The sequence below is a fragment of the Vanacampus margaritifer genome, chromosome 1, assembly GCF_051991255.1.
Source record: "Vanacampus margaritifer isolate UIUO_Vmar chromosome 1, RoL_Vmar_1.0, whole genome shotgun sequence".
NCBI classification, from domain to species: domain Eukaryota; kingdom Metazoa; phylum Chordata; class Actinopteri; order Syngnathiformes; family Syngnathidae; genus Vanacampus; species Vanacampus margaritifer.
The window spans coordinates 51995103-52017833 of NC_135432.1; the positions used below are offsets into that span (position 1 = coordinate 51995103).

At 40.5% G+C, this 22731-nt stretch overlaps 3 protein-coding genes and 1 long non-coding RNA gene across 4 annotated transcripts in view; 3 read left to right on the top strand and 1 right to left on the bottom strand.

The window, feature by feature from the left end:
• Positions 1 to 4203, top strand: part of kif6 (kinesin family member 6) — a 60920-nt gene extending 56717 nt beyond the window's left edge. The window contains exons 23-24 of the mRNA XM_077583575.1: positions 1244 to 2932; positions 4074 to 4203. Coding sequence (XP_077439701.1) covers positions 1244 to 1260 — 17 coding nt within the window. The 3' untranslated portion in view covers positions 1261 to 2932; positions 4074 to 4203. The remainder of the gene's footprint in view (positions 1 to 1243; positions 2933 to 4073) is intronic.
• An 887-nt stretch (positions 4204 to 5090) lies between these two features.
• Positions 5091 to 9466, top strand: LOC144062186 (potassium channel, subfamily K, member 16-like). Its single transcript, XM_077583309.1, has 5 exons — positions 5091 to 5308; positions 5809 to 5923; positions 6001 to 6167; positions 6244 to 6412; positions 8758 to 9466. The coding sequence occupies exons 1-5, from the start codon at positions 5096 to 5098 to the stop codon at positions 8964 to 8966; spliced, it is 873 nt and encodes a 290-aa protein (XP_077439435.1). The 5' UTR covers positions 5091 to 5095; the 3' UTR covers positions 8967 to 9466.
• On the bottom strand, positions 5827 to 13539 carry LOC144062349 (uncharacterized). Its single transcript, XR_013296393.1, has 3 exons — positions 13464 to 13539; positions 9590 to 9719; positions 5827 to 8899 (listed from the first exon to the last, which is right to left on the bottom strand). It is a non-coding gene; the product is annotated as an uncharacterized LOC144062349 (long non-coding RNA).
• On the top strand, positions 11957 to 17942 carry LOC144062242 (potassium channel subfamily K member 17-like). Its single transcript, XM_077583444.1, has 5 exons — positions 11957 to 12172; positions 16554 to 16668; positions 17309 to 17475; positions 17536 to 17704; positions 17776 to 17942. Exons 1-5 carry the CDS (start codon positions 11957 to 11959, stop codon positions 17940 to 17942), a joined length of 834 nt encoding a protein of 277 aa, XP_077439570.1.
• The last annotated feature ends 4789 nt before the right edge of the window (positions 17943 to 22731 follow it).

Consider the following 22731-nt stretch of genomic DNA (forward strand, 5'->3'; position numbering starts at 1 on the left):
AACCTTTGACTGGTCTAGAACTCTGTTGCACATGTCAGCTAAAAAAAAAAAAAAAAAAAAAGACCCTACTTTCTTCCTTCCTTCCCGGTCAAATTCAGAATTTAATTTGAGCCACTCTTTTATACCTACCTTGAAAGCCATTGCCAACTTGCTCCTCTTGTACCTGTCTGTCTTCCTCCACATCACCACTCCAGTCAGCACCGTCAGATCCCCCGCCGCCATCCACCTAACTGTTCCAGCTGCCCGTCTCAGCTTTGTAACTCTTTGCCACCTGACCTCACCAGCTCAGTCTGTCTTACATTTCTCACAATTTCAAATACAAACTCAAACTACTGCATTGTATTTTTAATTTGTTTTATTGCCGTTGCATAATTCTGTTTTTTTAACTGTTGTTTTATTGATGCGCACTATCCTAAAGTATTTCAAAAGGCACTTTCAAATAAAATGTATTTCAAATGATGTGCTTTGGCTCAGTAAAGGTTGGGAAACACCAGAGCGCTTGAGCATTGGAGGCATTGAATTTAACAATCAACACTGCCCTCTAGAGGTTGCAGCAACAAGTCTTTTCCAGTGTCTGTTGTCTTAACTGATAGTAATTAAATGTTCTGGCAAATACGTACTCTACGATATAGAAGCCTGATTATGTACCACAAATGAGCTGAGTAGTTTCAATTCGATGTATCAGTTTTCTGGCAATGCAGGATAATGTGTCCAAAAATCATACATTAAAGCAATGCACATTTTCTTGTTGTCTTTTGAGTAATTCCTGGTCAACCCTCCAAATTGAGCTTTTATGGAGCTGCTTGCTTTGGCAGGTATTAAAGTGGATCTGAATGTCTTGTGGTTTGCCACCAGATATCCAGAAAGACTGAGCTCATATACGCAGACAGGCTAGTGGAGCGAGTTTGTGAGAACATCAGGCAGGAAAACAAATTGAGGAAGGAATTTGCCTTCAGGCGTTCCTGCTTTTCCTTCCACTATCTATTTCTTTGGTGACAAATGGCTCATTTTCATGTTTGTGGTGATGGGGATTGTGCTTTGTCAGCAAGTTTCTTTCTTGGAGTTTTTTTGTTGTTGTTGTCACTTTTGTATTGGTTCTTACCTATAAAAGGGGTTTAAATCACAAATTGAGTTTATGTTGTAGGGTTAATCATACTGAAACGAAGAGCAAATTATAATGTATTTTTCTCTTTAAAATCCCAAAATAAGATGTGACATGTGACTTGTGACTTGTGTATTCCAGGCACTCTTCAGAAATAACATCATGTGGTCTGGAAACTCATGAGACTTCAAGTTGACCTTCATGCAGGAACACTTATTGGACATTATTGACACCCGATAAAGGAGATCCTAAACATAGACTCAAGAAAAGGCTTCTGTGCCAACACACATCTTGCTAGAGTCACTGCCAGTGTGCTTAATGAGCAGCAGCACGATATAAATCAAAGCCTCCGTCGGCCATTTGATCTGAACAAATGTTGTTTTAAGATATGAGAGGGGAGACAAGAGGATGTCAGCTGGCTTCAGTATGTCATCAGTTGTGACTTCATGAGTGTTAATATGTGCACAGGCATGAATAACATACGGCAAACTGTCAAGTCGGCGATAAATATAAATAGCTGTAAAAACAAGCAAAGTGTAATAATGCTCTGACTGTAAAGAGGTAATATTACTTTTTGGTTCACCGAGAGAAGCGCTACAAAATGGGGCAATCGATATTATTGTTAAAGTAATCCAATTTTTTCTCATTTTTGCAAAATCATATTGGATATCAGATTGTGATTCTGATACAGAATCTCGTATAAATTGCCATCATAAACAGTGCTTGTTAAACCATCGATAGCTCTATGGAGTTGCAGATCTTATAAATTCTATTTAGGCTTCCAGTAGTTAGATTACAATTCACTTTCCAAAAATGTCACCGCATATGACTATTTCATGAACCGTAAACCATTGGACAGCCTCCTTCATATTAGCAGCACTTAAGAGTGCTTCTCCGAGCCCTGCTTGTGCACCTCTGAGTGGACTGACAGGTGTGAACAAGACCCACTTGTGCTATTTATCCTTTTACTTTACTACATTAATGCAAATTCCATCCCACCGATGCAGATTTGTCCCATCCGGTTGCCTCAAAGCTCCGGGCTGATTCACTGCCTCTGTCAACATCTGCAGGTCATCAAAATCAAGGCATCCAGCCTCTTCAGAGCCATTGCGGCACCCCCAGCCCCAAAGAGAGCGACCACGTGGGAACAGTCTGTTTGTATGGCTTTGCATTGATTTGTTTGACAGATGAAGCAGCTGCACAATTTGCATCAGGGCATCAGACTCGCCTTGGAGAAAGATTGGAGTCTTCTTGAAGGAAGTCAGATGTTATTTTATCTGGCGGTTTTCTTCATGTTTGTATGTTTTGAATGGCATTTTCTGACTGGTAGAATTTAATGCCAAATGGTCCCTCAAAAGTAATTCATACATTGCATCCAGACAATACACTTATCAAAGGATACATACACTCACTGGGTGAAGGCACCATTATTGCTGAAAGTGCATACAGGTTCAGGTTCTGGAGCAACGTATGCTGCCATCCAAGAAATTTATTTTTCTCGGACATCCCCGCTTATGTCAGCAAGACAATGCAAAGCCACATTCTGCATGTATTGCAAGTACACAACTGGCCTGCCAGCAGTCCAGACCTGCCTCCCATAGAGATCCGGAGGTCACGTGACTATTTCCCTGAACACGCCCCCCGTGGCAGGAAAGTAGCGACGCGGCGTTAATGGACTAAAATGACGAGGAGGATAAAACTAGTGTTTATCCGCCAACTTTACGCCCAATAGCATTGACACTCACTTTGATGAAAAGGACATGGACAAGGACTTTTTTTTTCTTCAACTTGGCGACACTGCTACGTGGAATTACCCCCTCTCTTACACCGGTGAGTGCTTTCAAATCTAATCATACAAAGGCTTTACAAGTTTGTACAATTCGGATTTATTTCCCCTTTACGTGTGGTCAAAATGCCATCGAAGTTAGCAGTTTCACGCAAGTCTTGGCAATGTTATTTAGGTACGTTAGCAACTTAGCATCTGCTAATTCGACCGCCGCCGCCGTCCTTTATGCCATTAAAAGTATTTATGGTGTTGGTCAGTTATTAAATTAAACTGTGTAATATCTATTAAACCGTAGCAGCACAAATTAACTAAACTTTTTTTTATTTCCCCCACATTTTGCGTGTGGTACAGGTGAGTTAGCATCTGGTGATTCAGCCACCATGTACAAAGTGCCTGATTACGTTTTCTGCCTTCATTTAATAACTTTACAATCGAGCTACATCTACACGACTAACTGATTCATGAATTGACTGATATGACGTGATCTCTACACAAGCAATGAGGAGGATCCCAAATCCTCTGTCTTCTTGTTCACCCTTTTTATGGCTGCTGTGATCCATTGGCTACGCATTGCTTCCTCTTTTGGTAGCCTGGAGAATGCTCGATCCTTTTATCGCCTTTTTTCCTTGTCGCAGCTGGTCTACAACAGCTGTCAATCATTGTTAAAGCGTGGCGTTTGCTGTTTACTCAAAGTGACAGACTCGTTTTCTTTGCTGCCAAAATTGCCCATTTTGGGACGTGTGACGTCAACGTCCGTATATCTATTGATGGACAAATATTTCACCTCTCTTTCTGTTGAGCCTTTTTGAAATACTACAAAATCCAGCTAAAATAATGAATATATTGAGTGTTATCTGTGCATGCAGAAGGTTATTGAATCATTGTCTAGGTGTGTGTTTAGTAATTTAATGGAGAGCTCAGTATTGTTCATTCGGTAATTTTTACCGATTTGACACGCCATCATCATTGCTCTCTTTTTTTTATATATATATATATATATATATATAAATATATATATATATATATATATATTTTTTTTTTTATTTTTTTTTTTTAATTAATGTTTATTTTGTATGTGGGTGAGTATGTGTATGTGCGTGTGTGTGTGCGTGTGAGTGTGTACTCATTAGTTCACCTAAAACCTATTAAAAATCCCATAACGTTCACCTAAACCAAACACTTCAGAATCCAGCCAGAGTCGTGAGGCCGTCAGGAGACCCGAGGAAGGATCAAAGAAAAGAAAGGAAAGTGAAATCCAGCACCTACCAGACACCACCCACCACCCACCGGGCCACCAACCAGAGTCCCTCACCAACCCCAGAAACATCTCAATTCCAACAAATCAGGGAGACCTCAAGAGACCAAAGGAGAGACTGAGGAAAGGAAGGAAGGACAGACGAAGCAGAGTGAGATCCACAGACACCAGCCTCCATGTCAACCCTTTTCTAATACCTACTCCAACATAAACATTAATGCCATCTCAATTTGGTAAAAATGTATGATTGTTCTAGCAGGCGCCGTTGAGGTAGAGGGAAAAAAAATTATGCTTTCAAATTGTCAACATAAAATGACATTAAATTAACCCGCTTTGACACATGTCAAGCTGTGGCAGCAATCTACATTATTTTGACAATTTCCACAAAGGTGTTAAATCATTTGTGACAGATTGACATTATCCCCGGGTTTCCACTCGACTTGTCGGTACCCTTGCAGCGTACAGCTCTACTGAACTGCTTAACCGCCGGACAGCCGTCAGGTGAATTATTAACTTTTGTTCTACAGACAAGATGCTTCCTTATTAGTAGAAACGGTTGAAACGGTTGTCTGTGTGTGTCCAGATGTCGTCCTAATGGAGAAGAGGTGTTTAGTCATCACCCGAGCGACTCATAAATCATGTCCCGGCAGATACTGGGCTTCTTTGACCAATCAGAGGAAGAGCTTGTGGGGATGCTCCTACTTTGGAGGGCAATCTACTGGTCACAAGATGCAGCTTTACTGAAGAACAACACCTTTTGTGTTATAGAAACTCAGATACGAAGGAAGTTTTTCTCTCTCAACAATGGCATCGTCAGTCTCCATGGGATATCTCCAAAGATGCCGATCTACGGTGTCGCCTCAAGACCTTTAATGTTGAATCTTTTCATAAGATTTAGATCTCAATCTGATCACCAGCCTGTGTGACTATTGTGGTTTAGCGGAAATTTTTGATGGCGAGGATTCAGCTGGTCCGTGTCAAAGTGAGCTGGACCGTACTTTTGGCTCTGGCCCACCTCACCTACCTGCTATTTGGAGCCATCATTTTCCAGATTCTGGAGCGAGAGGCTGAAAGCAACAATCGGAACCACTTCCAACTTGAGAAGTTGAATTTCTTGGCTAATTACACCTGCCTGGATGGACCGGCTTTGGAGAAGTTTGTTCAGGTTTGACTTGTTTCTGTTCCTCTCGTTAATCTGCTGTAGAGCAAAACCTTGTCAATAATGTGAGGATAAACAGACAGCTTAGTGTAGCTGTCTGTTTTAATCATTGAGTACATTTGAGGAGGGAAAGAAAACAGCAAAATATCAATATCATTAAATGGTTAAGCACATGCTAATAAAATGCTTAGCAGATAACGGCCTGGCCTAATAAATCAAAAATCGGTCAATTTTGACAGGGTTTTACTGTGTATGTATTGTAGGTTACTTGTTCGGCTTTTATTACAATGGCTGTAAGAATTAAAGCTTGATTGTGACAAGTGAGATTTTAAGACCTAGTAGTCTGCGATCTGTAAAAAACAATGATTCCATAGTGATTTTTTATTTTTATTTTTGCCTTACCTTAGCTATCTTAGATATATAATAAATAACTGACAACATGGTGACATGGGATGTTGAAATTTCTGGTTTTGTTTTTAATAAAATACTTAAATAAACATTCACAGGTTATATTAGATGCCTGGGAAAGGGGCGTGAATCCCTCGGGCAACTCGACTAACCCAAGTAATTGGGATTTCAGCAGTGCCTTCTTTTTTGCCGGCACTGTGGTCACAACGATAGGTGAGAGCCTACCAGGCGCATGCTTTCAATGTCCGACCTGTGCTGAATGACAAAATAAATCCTCCCTTGCTTGACAGGCTACGGCAACCTCTCTCCCAGCACTGTGTCCGGTCAGGTGTTCTGTGTCTTTTATGCGCTGTGCGGCATCCCGCTCAACCTGGCCTTCCTCAAACAGCTGGGCAAGTGTCTCACCATCCACCTGGGTCGTCTGGAGAGAGGCATGGTCTCTGTGGTTCCGCACAAGGTAATAATAATAAAGGATAAACTTGTTTGGCTCAGTGTGGAATGTTCAAATATACGTTTGCTGTGCTCCTCTGCAGCAAACTGTCGAGGCGCTGGCAGTGAGTTCCTTCTTCATCACTGGTAGTCTGCTGTTCCTGGTCATCCCGCCGCTTCTGTTCAGTTACGTGGAAGGCTGGACATTTGGCGAGGGATTCTATTTTGCTTTCATTACCCTCAGCACCATTGGGTTTGGAGATTATGTGGTGGGTGAGTAGAGAGCGCAAAACAAGCACTGAAAAAGTTTGGGGTTTGGGATCTTGGTTTATTGGGATTTATTCGATTATCTTGGATGAGGCAGATCCCGAATAGATTACAGCGTTCACAATTAACGGTGTCAAGCTTGTGTTCGGCTGATAGACTTCAATTGTAACATCGATCCAGGAAACTTTTTTCAGATGCCATAAAACCTTACAAAAAAAGTTCCAACAAGCAAAATGGTGCAGTGATGTGCCCGTGGATTGTGTAAATCGGACATGAGGTTTCCCAAATTTGTCAGATGGAGTCCTATTATTTCCAAAAGCAAAAACAAAGCGGGAGCTGTGTCTTCAATGGATTAAACCGTGTGGACGACCTCGCTTCCAGCTAAGTGTCTTCAAGATAAACACGCATTATACATTTGGGTCTGGGCCTGAAAAGTAGCTGTAGATGGGCTAGGCTAGCGATAACTAGCAACTGAACGAGCTAGCTAGCCTTTAGCTCTGTTGAAAATTTACTTAAGCTCTAGATGCAAGATCGTCCACAAAACTGGACATGAGTTGTATTTACTTATTATTTAAAATTGTATATCAGATATCATTACTAGACCACCAGAGATGGGCAAAAATATGTTCTTTCATCAGCTAGTCATCACCTAAATTGGCGAGTGCCTCCACATTTTCAGCAAGTTCTTTATGACGCGACGATTTGTAAAAATACGCAAGACTGAGAAGGACCATCTGTACTTACCCTGATCGACTGTCGTAAACCTGCTTCCGTCTGTGCTCAATCCGTGTATTTTTACGAAACTTTGTGCCATAAATAACTCACTAAGTTTAGCTTGATGATTGTTATTAATGTTAGGTGGATAATTTGGTATCTTACGCTGGGTGTAGGAGCCAAACAGAATGTTTGGTGGTTTCTTCCTGTCTGGGCTGCATGCATGTGTGTTGTGTTGCTTGCTTGTATGTTGTTTATTGATTTGAATACACAGCATAAAAAAAGCATCATCACAATTCCCCAACACTAACATAATGCAAAAGGTGTGGAAGAAAAAAAAAAAAAAAAAGTACTTTTTCCCATTTTAAATTCTTCACAGGCCTGCGTCGTTAAATGGGAAGTCATATAAAAAATATTCTTTACAATAATATGTTCTATGCAGCCTCACTCGTTTAAATGTGGTGCACCCATTTTTAGCCATCTCAGGGAAAATTAAACAATGTAAACAACCCACCATTTTGCCACTTGTTAACTGAAAATGCCATCACAGTTGTTGAGAGCTCACGACAAACATTAAAAATAAATAAATGAATAAATAAATGTGGTGACATGTTACTAGGCAGAATTCTTGGGGCATGATCATTTTTATTTACCCAATTTGGAAATGTCACACAAAATAGGCAAAATAAAAACAGAGTCAAAAATGGACTGATCCTCTACTTGGGTTAATTTGACCCAACTTTGGGTAAAAAAATTGGGTAATTTTGTATAAAACAACACTGAAAGTTGGGTCTGGGTCAAATTGACCCATAAAGTAGATCAGTCCATTTTTGATCCATAATTGGGTTACTTTTGACCCAACTGTTTTAGTGTGTAAAATGTGATAAATATTTATTCATCTACACATTTTTTAATCTAAATCTAGGGCTGGGCAATAAATCGAATTAATTCGTCATTTTAAAAATAGAATTGTTGAAAATTTGCTAAATCGTAAAATCAAGTTTTGTCTTTTGGATTATTAAAAGATGTTGTTCTTATGTTCTGTTATATCCAAATGTTTTTTGCACAAGTGGTAGAATGCTGGATGGGTGGTTACATGGCATGTTTACAATAGCTACCAACTACTTAATTGTGGCATTTAAGCTAAAACTATGAATGCTAAGTGAATTTTAAAAGTGATTTTTGAATCAGTATATCAGTATTGTTGTCTGAACATTTTGCACAGGAATTATTTTTGAATAAATGAAACCTTTAAATAAACGTTTGCTGGGTTTATTAGATTAAAATCGATTCAAATGGTAATCCTCCTGAATGACTGCAAAATCGAAATTCTTTGGCCATATCGCCCAGCCCTAGTTGCATCAAAAAAAAACAACAACATCTAAAATCATATTGGAAAGAAAAATATATCTGAGGGCCCAGTTTTCATGGATTGGTAGGTTATATCTTGCAGGTAATTGGCGGTTGCCATGTCAATGACACACATTGAGACACTGGTGTACTTATTAAAAGTCAGTGTACCATCAAGATAAGCAAGCAATAACACATATTGTTGATTTAAGATGATCCTTTGATTTGAGAGTGAGTACCAGGAGCTTTTCAATGGACGTATGCTAAGCAGATGTCTACTCTCGCAGGGACCGACCCAGGCAAGGAGTATATTTCTCTGTACCGTAGCCTGGCCGGTATATGGATCATCTTTGCCTTGGCCTGGCTTGCTCTTATCCTCAGCATGGGATCACGAATAATGGTGCATGTCATCGGCTTGACTCATCCCAGCTTTAAGAAACAAAAGGAGGAAGAGGACGTGTCATCCAATAAACTGGAAGACACTTCAAAGATTTGACAGCTTACTATATGTCAGAAGTGCATGTTTGATGCTCTTTTATTTTATACCCAGAGGGAAATTTGATTTACACTTCAGACTTTTCATGTGGCATCATTACTGTTTATCACATCACGTCATTCTCCATTTCTCCCCTTTCGTCATCAATATTGTACATTTGTCTCTTTACATCTTGAGTTTAATGTGGTGCTAAGTCTACCTCAATAAGCCATTACGAAAGGTTGGAATTGCTATGTTTTATTATTATTGTGATAGACTAAAATTGTGTTTGTTCTATTCTGTATGTACTGTTTATTTTATAATAATAATAACACAAAAGACTTGAACATTTAAATTCTTATACATATGTAATGTACATACTGGGCTCTTTAATGGGTAGAGTTGTATCAAAACTATGCCTTTACAGAGATAGTATTGGTCAATTTGGATTGATTCTGTTTAATTTTTATCATGTAATTGTAGTTTGCAGTGGTGTAGAGCTGTACGGCATCCTACTGAGAATTTGGTCATACAGTACTGTAGATCTATTTGGTCAGCTTTTTCATTTTAAGATAACATTGTAGTTGTACACCACTACAAACTAAAAAGAACAATATTAAACATATTGTAACTTAAATTCATACATGTCTTAATCAGACCATCCATCTTCATCTGCTTATCCGGGATCGGGTCCCAAGTATTGGTTTCGGGCCGATACCCGGCCTTCTCTCAAGGTAGCGGTACTCACGACTACCCTCTTGTGGCCATCACGAACTAGAAATTGGAAGAATGAAAAAAAAAATTGACAGTAATTTTAAGGAAAAATGCTATAATGTGACAAATAGGTCTTACCGTATTTATCGGCCATAAGGCGCACCGCACTATTGGGCGCAGGCACGGTTAAACATCCACTAGCTCAAAACATATGGTAGCATGCTATTATGCTAAAACATATTCTGGTGCTAGCCCATGTTTTTAAAAAGGCAGCCAGCGGAACAAAACTGAGTTCAGTTGAAGTAACAATGTAAACAGTGAGTTCAGTTGTACTTGAAGTATATAACAATGTCCTCACGTTGCTTTTGATCAATCCTAATCCACAAATCCCTCACAGTCCTCATGATTTTCTGTATCCGAAACAAACAACTGGGCAAGCCAAGTTCTCCATCAAACACGCCGTCTCATTGTCGGATTCAGTCTCGTTGTCGTGTCCTCTGTCGTGTCTTTATTATGTAGTGTGATCTGTTTACCTACACTGTGTAGTCTTGCACTACTTCAAAGTGACTTTTGTCACACTACAGTGACACTACTGGATGTAGTAGTTTAGCCCGGACAACCCTTTGCATTTGGTATGTTCCAACTCCCTCACTCCTTGCACGGGCAGACCGTTCACTTTGGGAGGGAGCTGCCAATCAAACAATTAATTTGTACATGGCTCGTTAAGCTCTGAAACAAGCAAAAAAAAAAAGAAAAAAAGAGGACACATGCTCACTGAACATGTACAAGTTTGAACACAAGTCACGACAGGCAGAGCGAACACCAATGCGGGAGAGAGGGATTGTCAGGAGGTGCTGAAGAAGTAGCCACCAAGTTGAGTCTCGTCTGTCCTCAATCAGGTCCGCCTTTCTTATATATAAGCAATGTATTATTATCAGATTTTGGAACTTGGTCCACACACAAGGCGCACCTTACTATTAGGCGCACCATCGATTTTTGAGAAAATTTAAGACTTGAAAGTGCGCCTTATAGTCGTGAAAATACAGTACTTAAAATGATCTGTTTTTTGTTTTTTCAGGGAAATTCTATGTATCAAAAGTAGTAGTGGTATCGGTACTTGATATCGGTATCAGTGACTACTTAAGAGTTGAGTACAGCACTTGTACTGGTATTGCTCTGAAAAAAAGTTGTATCCAACATTCCTACTATATATATATATATATATATATATATATACATACAGCACTGTAGGCTATATATTAAAAGTGTCATCTTAAACCTGTATAACTGAATTGGGGGTTTCTTTTCAAGACTGTAAATAAAAATAAACAACTGAGATATGATGGTTGCACAAGTATGCACACGACTCGCTTTCAAACCCATTTAAATGGGAGTCAAAAGACATTTGGTACCTGTTAAGTGTACCTTGTTAACCATAAATGAAGTTGATATTCTAGTAGGTGTTCCCTGACTTTCTTGCTTTCACTGAAGCCTCAAATGGTCTAAAACTGTTCAGAATTCCTTCCACCTTGTCAAAAGCCCCAATTCTAGCTGCCCAATCAGAAAGGGTGTGCATACTTGTGCAAGCACATGATCTCCTTTGTTTATTTTTCCCCCAATTGAGTTGTACAGTTCATAGGTACTGTAACAAAAATGGTGCAGAGAAGTTTGAAAATGATTCATCTTCGTCTTCTTTTTTTATACCACAAGAACCTGGCATTTGAACAGGGGTGCGCAGACTTTGTATATCCACTGTGTATACGCATTAACATGCGAGTCAACATCTGTGTTTGTGTGCTGACGGAAAACTGCAGTGAATAGAGCCTGTTTGGGCTATCTAAAGCAAACACATTAATCAGGATGCGAGGTAGCCTGAGAGCACATTACACGCAAAAGTGACCCCAGAAAAAAAGGAGAAAAGTGCCTTTTACCTGTCACATTTTAATGTGTTTGCTTTTAAAATGGACGCTAGTGTCACTTTGTGAAATCTTAAAGAATGAAATGTTAGACAGTATCACCTCAAATGTTGGTTTATGGACAACAGGCAAGTAGTGGTCTTGACATTTATGAGATATTCTTGTCTGCAAATAGTCACATCTCACATCATACTGTGTCCAGCCATAGCCGGCATCTCATTTCTCTGCACCAAATTTGCATGACAGGCCTCGGATGTGATTAAAACAGTAGTGCAGGTGGAGTTGGATTTGCCTTTACGTTTATGCACGCCTTGTTGTCGACAGTCGATAGCCGTGGCGTCTACCTGGCGTTACCACAAAAATCTTCTACAGAGAATTGAGATGGGAATAAAGGAAATGTTCCATTTGGCCCGAGTGCCCTCCATCTTGATGCTGGGGGCGGTTTATGTGGCCTACGTGCTCATTGGCGGGGTGGTATTTTGGAAGTTGGAGGGGGATCTCGGGGAGAAGGACATCAGTCTCTTATTGATGAACAAAGAGAAGCTGTTGTCGACGTACACGTGTCTGGACCAAGATGGCCTCCAGGAGGTGGCTCAGGTAAGGAAGATCACTTCTAGTAAACACTCTGCTGTTCAATACTTTCATCCTAGTTAGGTGGACATCAGCCCCACTAGTTCATGTTGTAACCAGAAACCGTCTTATAAATGGTCACAAATGGAAATCCACAATGAATCAGAATAAGCGAATAACCGGGATAAGCCATTTTTTTCCTTTTCTTATTTTTCTTTTTTTGTTCTTTTTTTTTTTACACTTTATGAGACAGTGTTTAGGATTTAGTGCCATCTATTGACAAACTAATAATTCTTTCATTTTAAAAACCCACTATTAACTCATTCACTGCCATTATAGAAAATATAGAAAAATTCATTTGAACTATTTCTATTAGTTTTTTTCCCACTTTTGTTAACAAGAGTATGAAAACCTAGATTTGTTTTTTATTGTATTAGAACAGACATAAAATTTGTGTCATGCGATTAATTACGATCAAAATTGTAATCACCTGACGCCCCTAATTTTTTAATATTTTCTTTAGAAAAATAATAATAAAAATATTATTTAAAATTATTTTCTTTTTTAAATAAAAGATTATTAAAAATTAGGGGCATCAGGCGATTAAAATTTGTAATCGTAATTAATCGCATGACTTCACTAGTTAACACGATTAATCACAAATTTTATATCAGCCATTACTCCTTGCTCGCTCAAAATAATAATTGTAGTAAGTGGAGGTTGCCTTGTGAAGTGTAGTCTGCGAACATAGCCAATTTTGGGTTTTCGGCAGGGCTTGTAAAAAGTGGCAAAGATGTTCGCAGGTGTTTTTTGAGAGTTTTTGTTCAAGATTAATTTTGAGCAACAAGTAAAATCTGTCTATATTTATATCTTGCAGTTAAGCTATAACACATTTACTTTTTAATGAAAACGAATTGAAAAACTATTATGGCTGAATAACTTTCCGGCATATATGGTACAGTCTAGAACATTCCTGGCCGCAATCAACCTGCGCCATTTTAAACAAGGCCGGCGACGTAGTTTTCGCTAACTCGGCAAGCGTTGGCTCGTTGCATTTTGAGCAAAGTACTCCACATACAAGAGTACATTTCAATTTGTACAAATAGGAAAATAATCCTCAAATGCCCAGGAGCCAAATAAAAATAAAACTAAAAATTAAGTGACTGCGTCATATGCTAGTCTCAAGTTACATTGCACCAAGTTGCAAACCGTAACATTTTAAATATATTTAAAGCACATTTAGCTCACATTTAACACATCACTGGGCATTCGGGGCTGCTTATAAACATTTAGCCACACAAAAATGTCAAAAACTAACCTGTAAGTATCAGAAATACACCACGTAATTCAGCGACGCTGGACACTTTTGTCCATGCACTCTGATTATGAGCAACCCTTCTCCGCTGTACAATACGTGGTCCCTGTGACAGTGCAGGTTAGTGCTGCCACCCAGTGTTCATTTCGCAAAACAGAAAATCACCTCTCAATGTAAATAAACACATTGCAGTAAAACAATTACATTGAACCAAACAAAAGTGGCATGATGGATAAAATATAAATTACATCTCAACAAAAGTATCACACATAAAGCACATAGAAGAAACTAAACAGACAAACACAAAAGAGAAGATCCTGAGAGTTTCATATACTGGAATCTTTCCACACTTTAAGACAAAGCAAGCATTGCCCGCAAATGCCTGAATAATTCTATTCTTCAGTCTTCCATTACCTTCAGGATCGCTTATCAACTCGTGGTTTTAAATGGGGGACCACCTGATTTCCATCTGACCGCTTTGCTTTTCTGCTGTTTATACAATTTGCTTTCAGACTGCACGTCTCCTCTTAAAATACTTCAACAGATGCTCTTTTAAGCTGTAGCTATGCAAAAGATTTTTGGGGTATGATTCTACAGCTTCTAGGTGCCATATACTACAGCTGCTTTATTTAGTCAGTGCGTCCCAGCGAGCCTGTGAAAGCGCTTAGCTTTAAATGTAGCGTCATATTCATTTGCAATGGGCATGTAATTGTCGCAATTCCTCAAGCTGGCTGCTCAGTTATCATTTACAGCGTGTCACACATATTGAAAAGTGATGAAGCTCTGACCGTGTCCTGTTCACAGTTGGGCCCTTGGGCCACATTTGAACCATCATTCACTTCCAAATGCGCACCACATCCTTGAGTTTTATTTACCGCACATCCTCGCCAAAGGAAATTTTGCTTTGGTGACGATGACAGCTAGAATAACTGCTCGTCACGGTTTTACTCTCAATTTTCAGTTTTCACTCACCGTAGTGGCCAAACTAAATGCTCTTGCCAAGTCAAAACACATCTTTTATAGTGACACTTTAATTTTCACTTCCTATCATTTGCAGAATCCACATCTTATCTGGGAACAGAAACTATTCTGGCAAGACATATGAGTTTGAAAAAAAAAAAAAAAAAAAGAGGCACTGATGGTGTAATAGTGGGTCATTCACCCAAACAAGTCACTCCTATTCAAATACTCTAACATGCACGAATGCGGGACAAAGTCGGCAAACTCATGCAGAGAAAACGCACACAAGCACGGGGAGAACATGTTGATCCAAACAGGAAGGCCCGAGACAAGATTCGAACCTCAACCGTGCTAACCACTAGTCCACTGTGCTGCTCTCAGTTACGTGTATTAACATTTATTGTTCATGTAAGTAGCCACATAATGTCATTGCCTAATGTTCTTGAATCTCTTCTCCACTTTGCTCCCATTTCCCAATTGTGAGAATAAGACTTAATGGGACAGTGTGCAGATATTTTCAATGTTCATTAATTTTTAATGTATTGTGGAATTTGTCACTTTTTGTCACTTTTATTGCACCGAAGGCGCAGCTGCAGCCTCTGTGTTAAGCTTGTGCGTGGTGTGCGTGAGTGCTTGTGCTTGAATAAACTCTTCTTCTGAAAATGATGTCACAGTTGCTTAGGTAATGACCAATCACGGTACATTTGAACAGGTGAGCCGTGATTGGTTGTTACCTGAGCAACTGTGATGTCATTTTCTGTTGACAGCAAGTGGCAAAATGGCCGCCTCCTGAGATAAAAACAGGTGGATTTTGCTGCTTAACTTCTATTCCACAAACACAATATTAATCAGACTATCATGTGCAGGCAGGCGTTGCATATTTGAAACAACTAATTGCTTATCCCATAATTAATCCACATTCATATTTTTCAAGCCTTTTTTTTTACTCAAAAGTACCACTGCTGACCTCTGTTATGCATTAGCAACAAACAGTTACCCAGTAGCTTACTAGATGGCGAGCGCTCTCATTTTCAAAATTGAAATGGATTTTCTAGGCAGTGGAATTGGATCTATCCATTTTTTATTCATAATTGGGTTACTTTTGACCCAACTGTTTTAAGAGTGCATCGAGATATTTTTTTAATATATTATTGTAGGCCTAGTAATTACCAATTATATTACATAGGTGACGGAGGTCCTTACTGGAATTCGACATGTTTCACCGCCATCTTCCTGATATGAGTACCGTAAAGACAATTTCGCGAACATAGTGCTCGTAGCTAGTGTTGAACCCAGTGCCGCTTAACTTCCACAGCTGGGGCCTGCAGGTGGTCGTCACTGAGCCCTGTGAATTGGGCTCCCGTCGCTTGTTGCCTTCTGCTATGCTCTCGCAGGCTTTTACTAACTTTTTTTTTTTTAGCTTCTCCCGATAGCCGCTCTTGTTAGCTGCTCCAACGAAATCCGAAATCGCTCCTCTTAACTCACTCCACTAGTTTTGCACAATACACTTTGTAAATAGACATGTAGGGCACATAACACACTCCTTGTGGTGGTGGGGTAGGGTGGGGACACCGTCTTTGCCCTGCAACTCCCCTTCAATTTTAATGCACCCGACAACTAGGAGGGGCAGGTGAGTTGGGATGGGGAGCCATCGGTTGGCACCACCAAGCCTCCCGCCCCCGTTTTTTTAATGCACCACGTACACTCACCAACACATTTCTGGGATGCAGGTGGATCGCAGCGGGGGGATATAATTTCCCTCTGCTCCATCTCACCTGCTCCCAATTTTAATGAACCACACACACACACTTGTATATACACTGGGTGGGGTCACATCCACGGTGTAGGGGTAGAGTTCGCCAGTCGGTGTCTGGGGTTTTGAGGGCCGAGGCGCGGCGATGGCTGGGTTGTGAATATCATTGCTGATATACTGTATGTTGTACATCACAAGACTGTCGATGTTAAGACTGTTTGTTGTCTAGCCTGGTTGTATTTCACACAGAGATGATGACTATGATGTAAGACTGCTGACTTCTGAGAAGTGTCTTCACCCTACAGCACAAACCCCCAAAAAAGCTAATGTCAACACGTTGTCTGACATTTTGCTTTTTGTGTTGTTGTTCTCCCCCCCAGGTTATTGAAGATGCCTCTAAAGTGGGCCTGAGTTTGAAAGGCAACAGCACCTCAGACGGATTCTGGAAATTCACCAGCTCAGCTCTGTTTGCTGCCACCGTGGTCACAACAATAGGTTAGTTAGTAATAAAAACAAAAATGCTTTTAAAAAAAATGTAATTGAAATTTTATGTTTTCAAAACTATAATAATAGTAAAACGTCAGTTTTCGTCTTTCTCAATTAATTTAATACATAAGCTATTGGAGTTAATTTTTTAATGTTTTTATTTGGGTAGCAAGACAGCACAGACGTTAGTTAAGCCAGAAGAATGGAGGTCGAACACACAAATTCATACCACAAATAAACTTTAGAAGTTGGCAACTTGATAAATAAGGGATGAGCGAGACCATCCTAGCTTGAAGATGTCAGGGTTGGGATGCATCTAAATTTAGAAGCAGTATTATGCATTGTACTAATTGTACTTCAAATTCTGTGGACTGTTATACAGTACTTGTATTTGATTTGTGGATCATTGTTTTTAAAAATGCTTTTAAACAATATTTGTGTTGTTTTATTTACTACACAATACTTACCGTGATATATATTTTTTATCTTGCACACAAGAAATACACGCGTGTACACACACACAAATTAAAGTTAAAACGAATACTAAAACTAATAAATTAAAATGACTACACGTGTGTAGTGTATTCTTGTTCTGAAATGTGACAAATAAGAAGAATGTAATCTTCTGCAACATGTTTATCAATTTCAGGTTATGGAAACATGAGCCCCAGCTCCACCCCTGGTCAGATTTTCTGTGTGTTCTTTGCCCTTTTTGGCATCCCGCTCAATATGGTGGTGCTTAACAGGGTGGGCAAGTACATGCTCGCCATTGAGCGGAACATCTCCGACTTCCTGGAGGGAAAGACGGGCAGACGGGTGAGGAGCTCTTTGATGATCGTTTTGTTGATGTTTCACCTTCTCCTTTTCTCCTCTTAGAGATGGTCGCACTTCTTGGTCTACTCGGTGTGCTACCTGTCCGGGGTCCTCCTCTTCTTCATTGTTCCCATGCTCGTCTTCCAGCTTCATGAAGGTTGGACCTACTCGCAGGCCATCTACTACTGCTTCATCACTCTCAGCACCATCGGATTTGGAGACTTCGTGGCAGGTACGTCTCAGCAAACGCTCGTCAGGCTTTCTCACCACCATTGTCATCTTATTTAGATGTTTCATTTGCAGACAGTAACCCAGACAAAGCGTACCCGGAGTGGTACAGCGTCCTCATGGCCTCATGGATATTCTTCGGCCTGGCCTGGTTGGCGCTTGTCATCAACCACTCCATTGACAGCCTGGAGAGGCTCAACACGCATGTCAAACAGTGGTGGGGGGGGTCACAAGCAGGATGAACAGGAGAGGCGCAGCTGTGACAAACAGGTGGAGGAGGTAGACAAGGTCAAGAGGCCGCCTCCAACTCAATAAAGAAGAAAACGTGGACTTTCTTATTCATATGGACATGATTTGTGGGGGCATGAATGTCAAGAAAATCTAAATCTTGAGGAAATTTAGATATTTTGTATAATGTTTGAACTTTGAAAATTATTGGGGGGGGGGTACTTAATTTAAAAAAAGAATACATTTGTATTTTTTGTTTTTTACCAGATGAGAATTTAATTGCTATATTGTGAGAAAAAAAGTGCAAACAATATTCTTAAATTTAATGGCCCTGTACTCCTTTGCAATTTTTTATACTATAAAATCTTAATAAATTATTTTATTTCTACTATCAGATGAGTTGGCTATTCTCGAGTCTAGGCTGTAATAATCCCTCTTCTCACTAGATGGTGGTATTACAAAGAGCACCAAAGGGAACTGAAACTGGAGCGTCAGCTCGTTTGAAATTGTTTTCCCCACTACTGTGGTCAGTTGTAACGTACAGACAAACATAAAGAGGCTCTTTATACATCTTGTTCCCTAGTCTGAATTTAAATACATTAAAATCCAAATTTACCACAACACATTTTTCTGTACTGAAGCAGGCCTATGTGTACTTTTTTTCCCCACATGGAAATAAATACATGCGCAGTAGTGTAGGCGTTATGCTTGTAAAGGTCACAGTGGACCTTCCAAGGGACAAACTCTCATCGTTTGTTTATCTAATTGAAAGTGAGTGAGGAGGAGCAATGTTTAAGACAGATGGCGGGCAGAAGGAACGTCAGAATGGAAAATGACAATATGCCAAAGGCCGCAAATCATGCAAGGGGGAAAGAAGAATGGGAGAGATGTTAGGAAAAGTGCAAAATTCCAAACCGTGGAGGATCACAGAAAAGGCAAAGGCATAATTCTGTAACTTCTGTGTGGCTCTCTAGAGCTTTCCCATAACCAAGCAGAGGAGGAGATCCCCTCCTCTGCTTGGTTATGGGAAAGCTATGGGGAGTAAGAGTGACCGATTGCAACCATTGCACAAGGAAAAAAAACTAAACAAAAAAACTCATGTTTGACAACGGTTCAGGTCAGGTTCAGGACTCATTATGCGTGGTGACAACGGTGCTTCTAATTTCAGTCAGATAGGGACGATTGGAACTTTGTCATTAATAATGTATTTTTAAAGACGCAACATGCCATCCAAACAGAAATGTCATTGCAACATCTAGGGACTAGTTAATACATTAAACCTGTAGTGTAACAGGATTATGGATAATAATAAAAAAAACAACAACAAATCCATAATGAGCTCAACTGTCACAGGCACATTTGCGTATTTGAATTTGGTTGATTTCTAGAGCTGTCAAACAATTACATTTTTAATCAGATTAATCACATTTTAGAGCTGTGATTAATCAGGATTAATCGCTTAAGTAAAAAAAAAATAGCCGCAAGGGGGTACAAGCCAGTGTCTTCTTGTGCCGATCCCAAGCCCGGATAAATGCAAAGGGTTGTGTCAGGAAGGGCATCCGACGTAAAAACTTTGGCCAAATCAAACATGCGAATCAAAAACATGACTTCCATACCGGATCGGTCCAGGCCCGGATTAATAACGACCACCATCGGTGCTGTTGACCTACAGGATGCCAGTGGAAACTGGACTACTGTTGGTCGAAGAAGGAGAGGAGGAAGGTGTGTTCGTAGGAAGAAAGAGAAGAGGAACACCAAAATTCTGGGACTGAGAGTAGGGACTTTGAATGTTGGAACTATGACAGGAAAAGGTATGATGCATGATGCAGAGGAGGAAGGTGGACATATTGTGTGTTTAGGAGACCAGGTGGAAAGGGAGCAAAGCTAGAAGTTTAGGAGCAGGGTTCAAGTTACTCTATTATGGTGTAGATAGGAAGCGAAATGGAGTAGGAGTTATCGTGAAGGAGGAGTTTGTTAGGAACGTCTTGGAGGTAAAAAGAGTGTCAGATAGAGTGATGAGCCTGAAGCTAGGAATCGAAGGTGTGATGATCAATGTTGTTAGTGGGTATGCGCCACAGGTAGGATGTAAGCTGGAGGAGAAGGAGAACTTTTGGTTGGACCTTGATGAAATGATGCAGAGCATCCGTAGAAGTGAGAGAGTTGTCGTTGATGCAGACTTCAATGGACCTGTTGGTGCAGGAAACAGAGGTGATGATGAGGTGATGGGCAGGTTTGGTATCCAGGAGAAGAATGCAGAAGGACAGATGGTGGTTGACTTTGCAAAAAAAATTGAAATGGCTGTCGTGAATACTTTCTTCCAGAAGAGGCAGGAACATAAGGTGACCTACAAGAGTAGAGGTAGGAGTACACAGGTAGACTACATCTTGTGTACACGGTGTAATCTGAAGGAAATCAGCGACTGCAAAGTAGTGCTAGGTGAGCGTGTAGCCAGACAGCTTAGGATGGTAGTGTGTAGGATGACTCTGGTGGTGTGGAAGACAAAGACGGCAAAGGCAGAGCAGAGGATGAAATGGTGGAAGCTGAAAAAGGAAGAGTGTTGTATGACTTTCAGGAAGGAGTTGAGACGGATGGTCAGGAGGTGCTTCCAGATGACTGGTCAACTACAACAAATGTGATCAAGGAGACAGTTAGGACCGTCCTTGGTGTGTCATCTGGAAGGAAAGGAGATAAGGAGACTTGGTGGTGGAATGAGGAGGTGCAGAAGTGGATCCAGAGAAAGAGGTTAGCTAAAAAGAAGTGGGACACAGAGGACTGAAGAAAGTAGACAAGAGTACAGGGAAATGCAGCAAAGGGTGAAAGTAGAAGTGGCAAAGGCCAAACAAGGGGCTTACAATGACTTGTATGCTAGGTTGGATAGTGAGGAGGGAGAGATTGATCTATACAGGTTGGCAAGGCAAAGAGACAAAGATGGGAAGGATGTGCAACAGGTTAGGGTAATAAAGGATAAGGATGGAAGTGTGTTGACAGATGCCAGTAGTGTGATTGGAAGATGGAAAGAGTACTTTGAAGAGTTGATGAATGAGGGAAATGAGAGAGAACGAAGAGTAGAAGAGGTGACTGTTGTGGACCAGGAAGTAGCAAAGATTAGTAAGGATGAAGTGAGAAGGGCATTGAAGAGGAGGAAGTGTGGAAAGGCACTTGGTCCTGATGATATACCTGTAAAGATATGGAAGTGTCTAGGAGACGTAGCAGTAGAATTTTTGACTAGGTTGTTCAACAGGATCTTAGACAGTGAGAAGATGCCCGAGGAATAGAGGAGAAGTGTGCTGGTGCCCATTTTTAACAACAAGGGACATGTGCAGAGTTGTGGCAACTACAGAGGAATAAAAATGATGAGCCACACAATGAAGCTATGGGAAAGAGTAGTTGAAGCTAGACTGAGGGCAGAGGTGAACATTTGTGAGCAGCAGTATGGTTTCATGCCCCCCCCCCCAAAAAAAGAGTACCCCAGATGCAGTATTTGCTTTGAGGATGTTGATAGAGAAGTACAGAGGTCAGAAGGAGCTGCATTGTGTCTTTGTAGATCGGGAGAAAGCTTACGACAGGGTGCCCAGAGAGGAACTGTGGTTTTGTATGAGGAAGTCTGCAGTGACAGAGAAGTATGTTCAAGTGGTGCAGGACATGTATGAGGACTGAAAGACAGTGGTGATGTGTGCTGTAGGTGTGACGGAGGATTTCAAAGTGGAGGTGGGACTACATCAGGGATCAGCTCTGAGCCCCTACTTGTTTGCTATGGTAATGAACAGGATGACAGACGAGGTTAGACAGGAATCTCCATGGACTATGATGTTTGCAGATGGTATTGTGATCTGTAGTGACAGCAGAGAACAGGTGGAGGAGAAGCTAGAGGCGTGGAGGTTTGCCCCGGAAAGGAGGGGAATTAAGGTTAGCTGTAGCAAGACAGAGTATATGTGTGTGAATGGGAGGGACCCAAGTGGAAGAGTGAGGTTACATGGAGAAGAGACCAACAATGTGGAGGAGTTTAAGTATTTAGAGTCAACAGTCCAGAGCAATGGAGAGTGTGGAAAAGAAGTGATTAAGCATGTGTAGGCAGGCTGGAGGAGAAAAGTGTCAGGTGTGATGTGTGATAGAAGAGTTTCAGCTAAAATGAAAGGAAAGGTTTATAAAACTGTGTTGAGACCAGCGATAATGTTGTAAAATGTTGATAAAAAAGCCTTTTTATTTGAGCGATTCTTCTTTTCCTTTCGGCTTTTCCCTTCAGGGGTCGCCACAGTGAATCAGTTGCCACGATCTAACCCTGTCCTCTGCATCCTCTGCTCTCACACTACCTTCATGTCGTCTTTAACTACATCCATAAACCTCCTCTTTGGTCTTCCTCTAAACCTTCTTCCTGGCATTTGGAAACTCAGCATCCTTCTGCCAATATACTCACTATCTCTCCCCATGTCTGGCCTCTCTGACTTGATCTCCAAAGCCTCTAACATGTGCTGTCCCTCTGATGTACTCATTCCAGATTCTATCCATCCTGGTCACTCCCAAAGAGAACCTCAGCATCTCCATCTCTGGTCTCAACACAGTTTTATAAACCTTTCCTTTCATTTTAGCTGAAACTCTTACTCATACATAAGTATTTTTTGTGATACATATTATTTATATATGATGTGTGATGATGTGTATTGCTGCTGGTAACGCTGTGAATTTCTCCACTGTGGGATAAATAAAGGTGTATCTTGTTTTATTTTATCGTATCTTATCTTATCTTAAATCAGATTTTTCCAGCTCGGATTGTTTCAGTTCCAATCTCAAAGCGTTCGAGGCGAA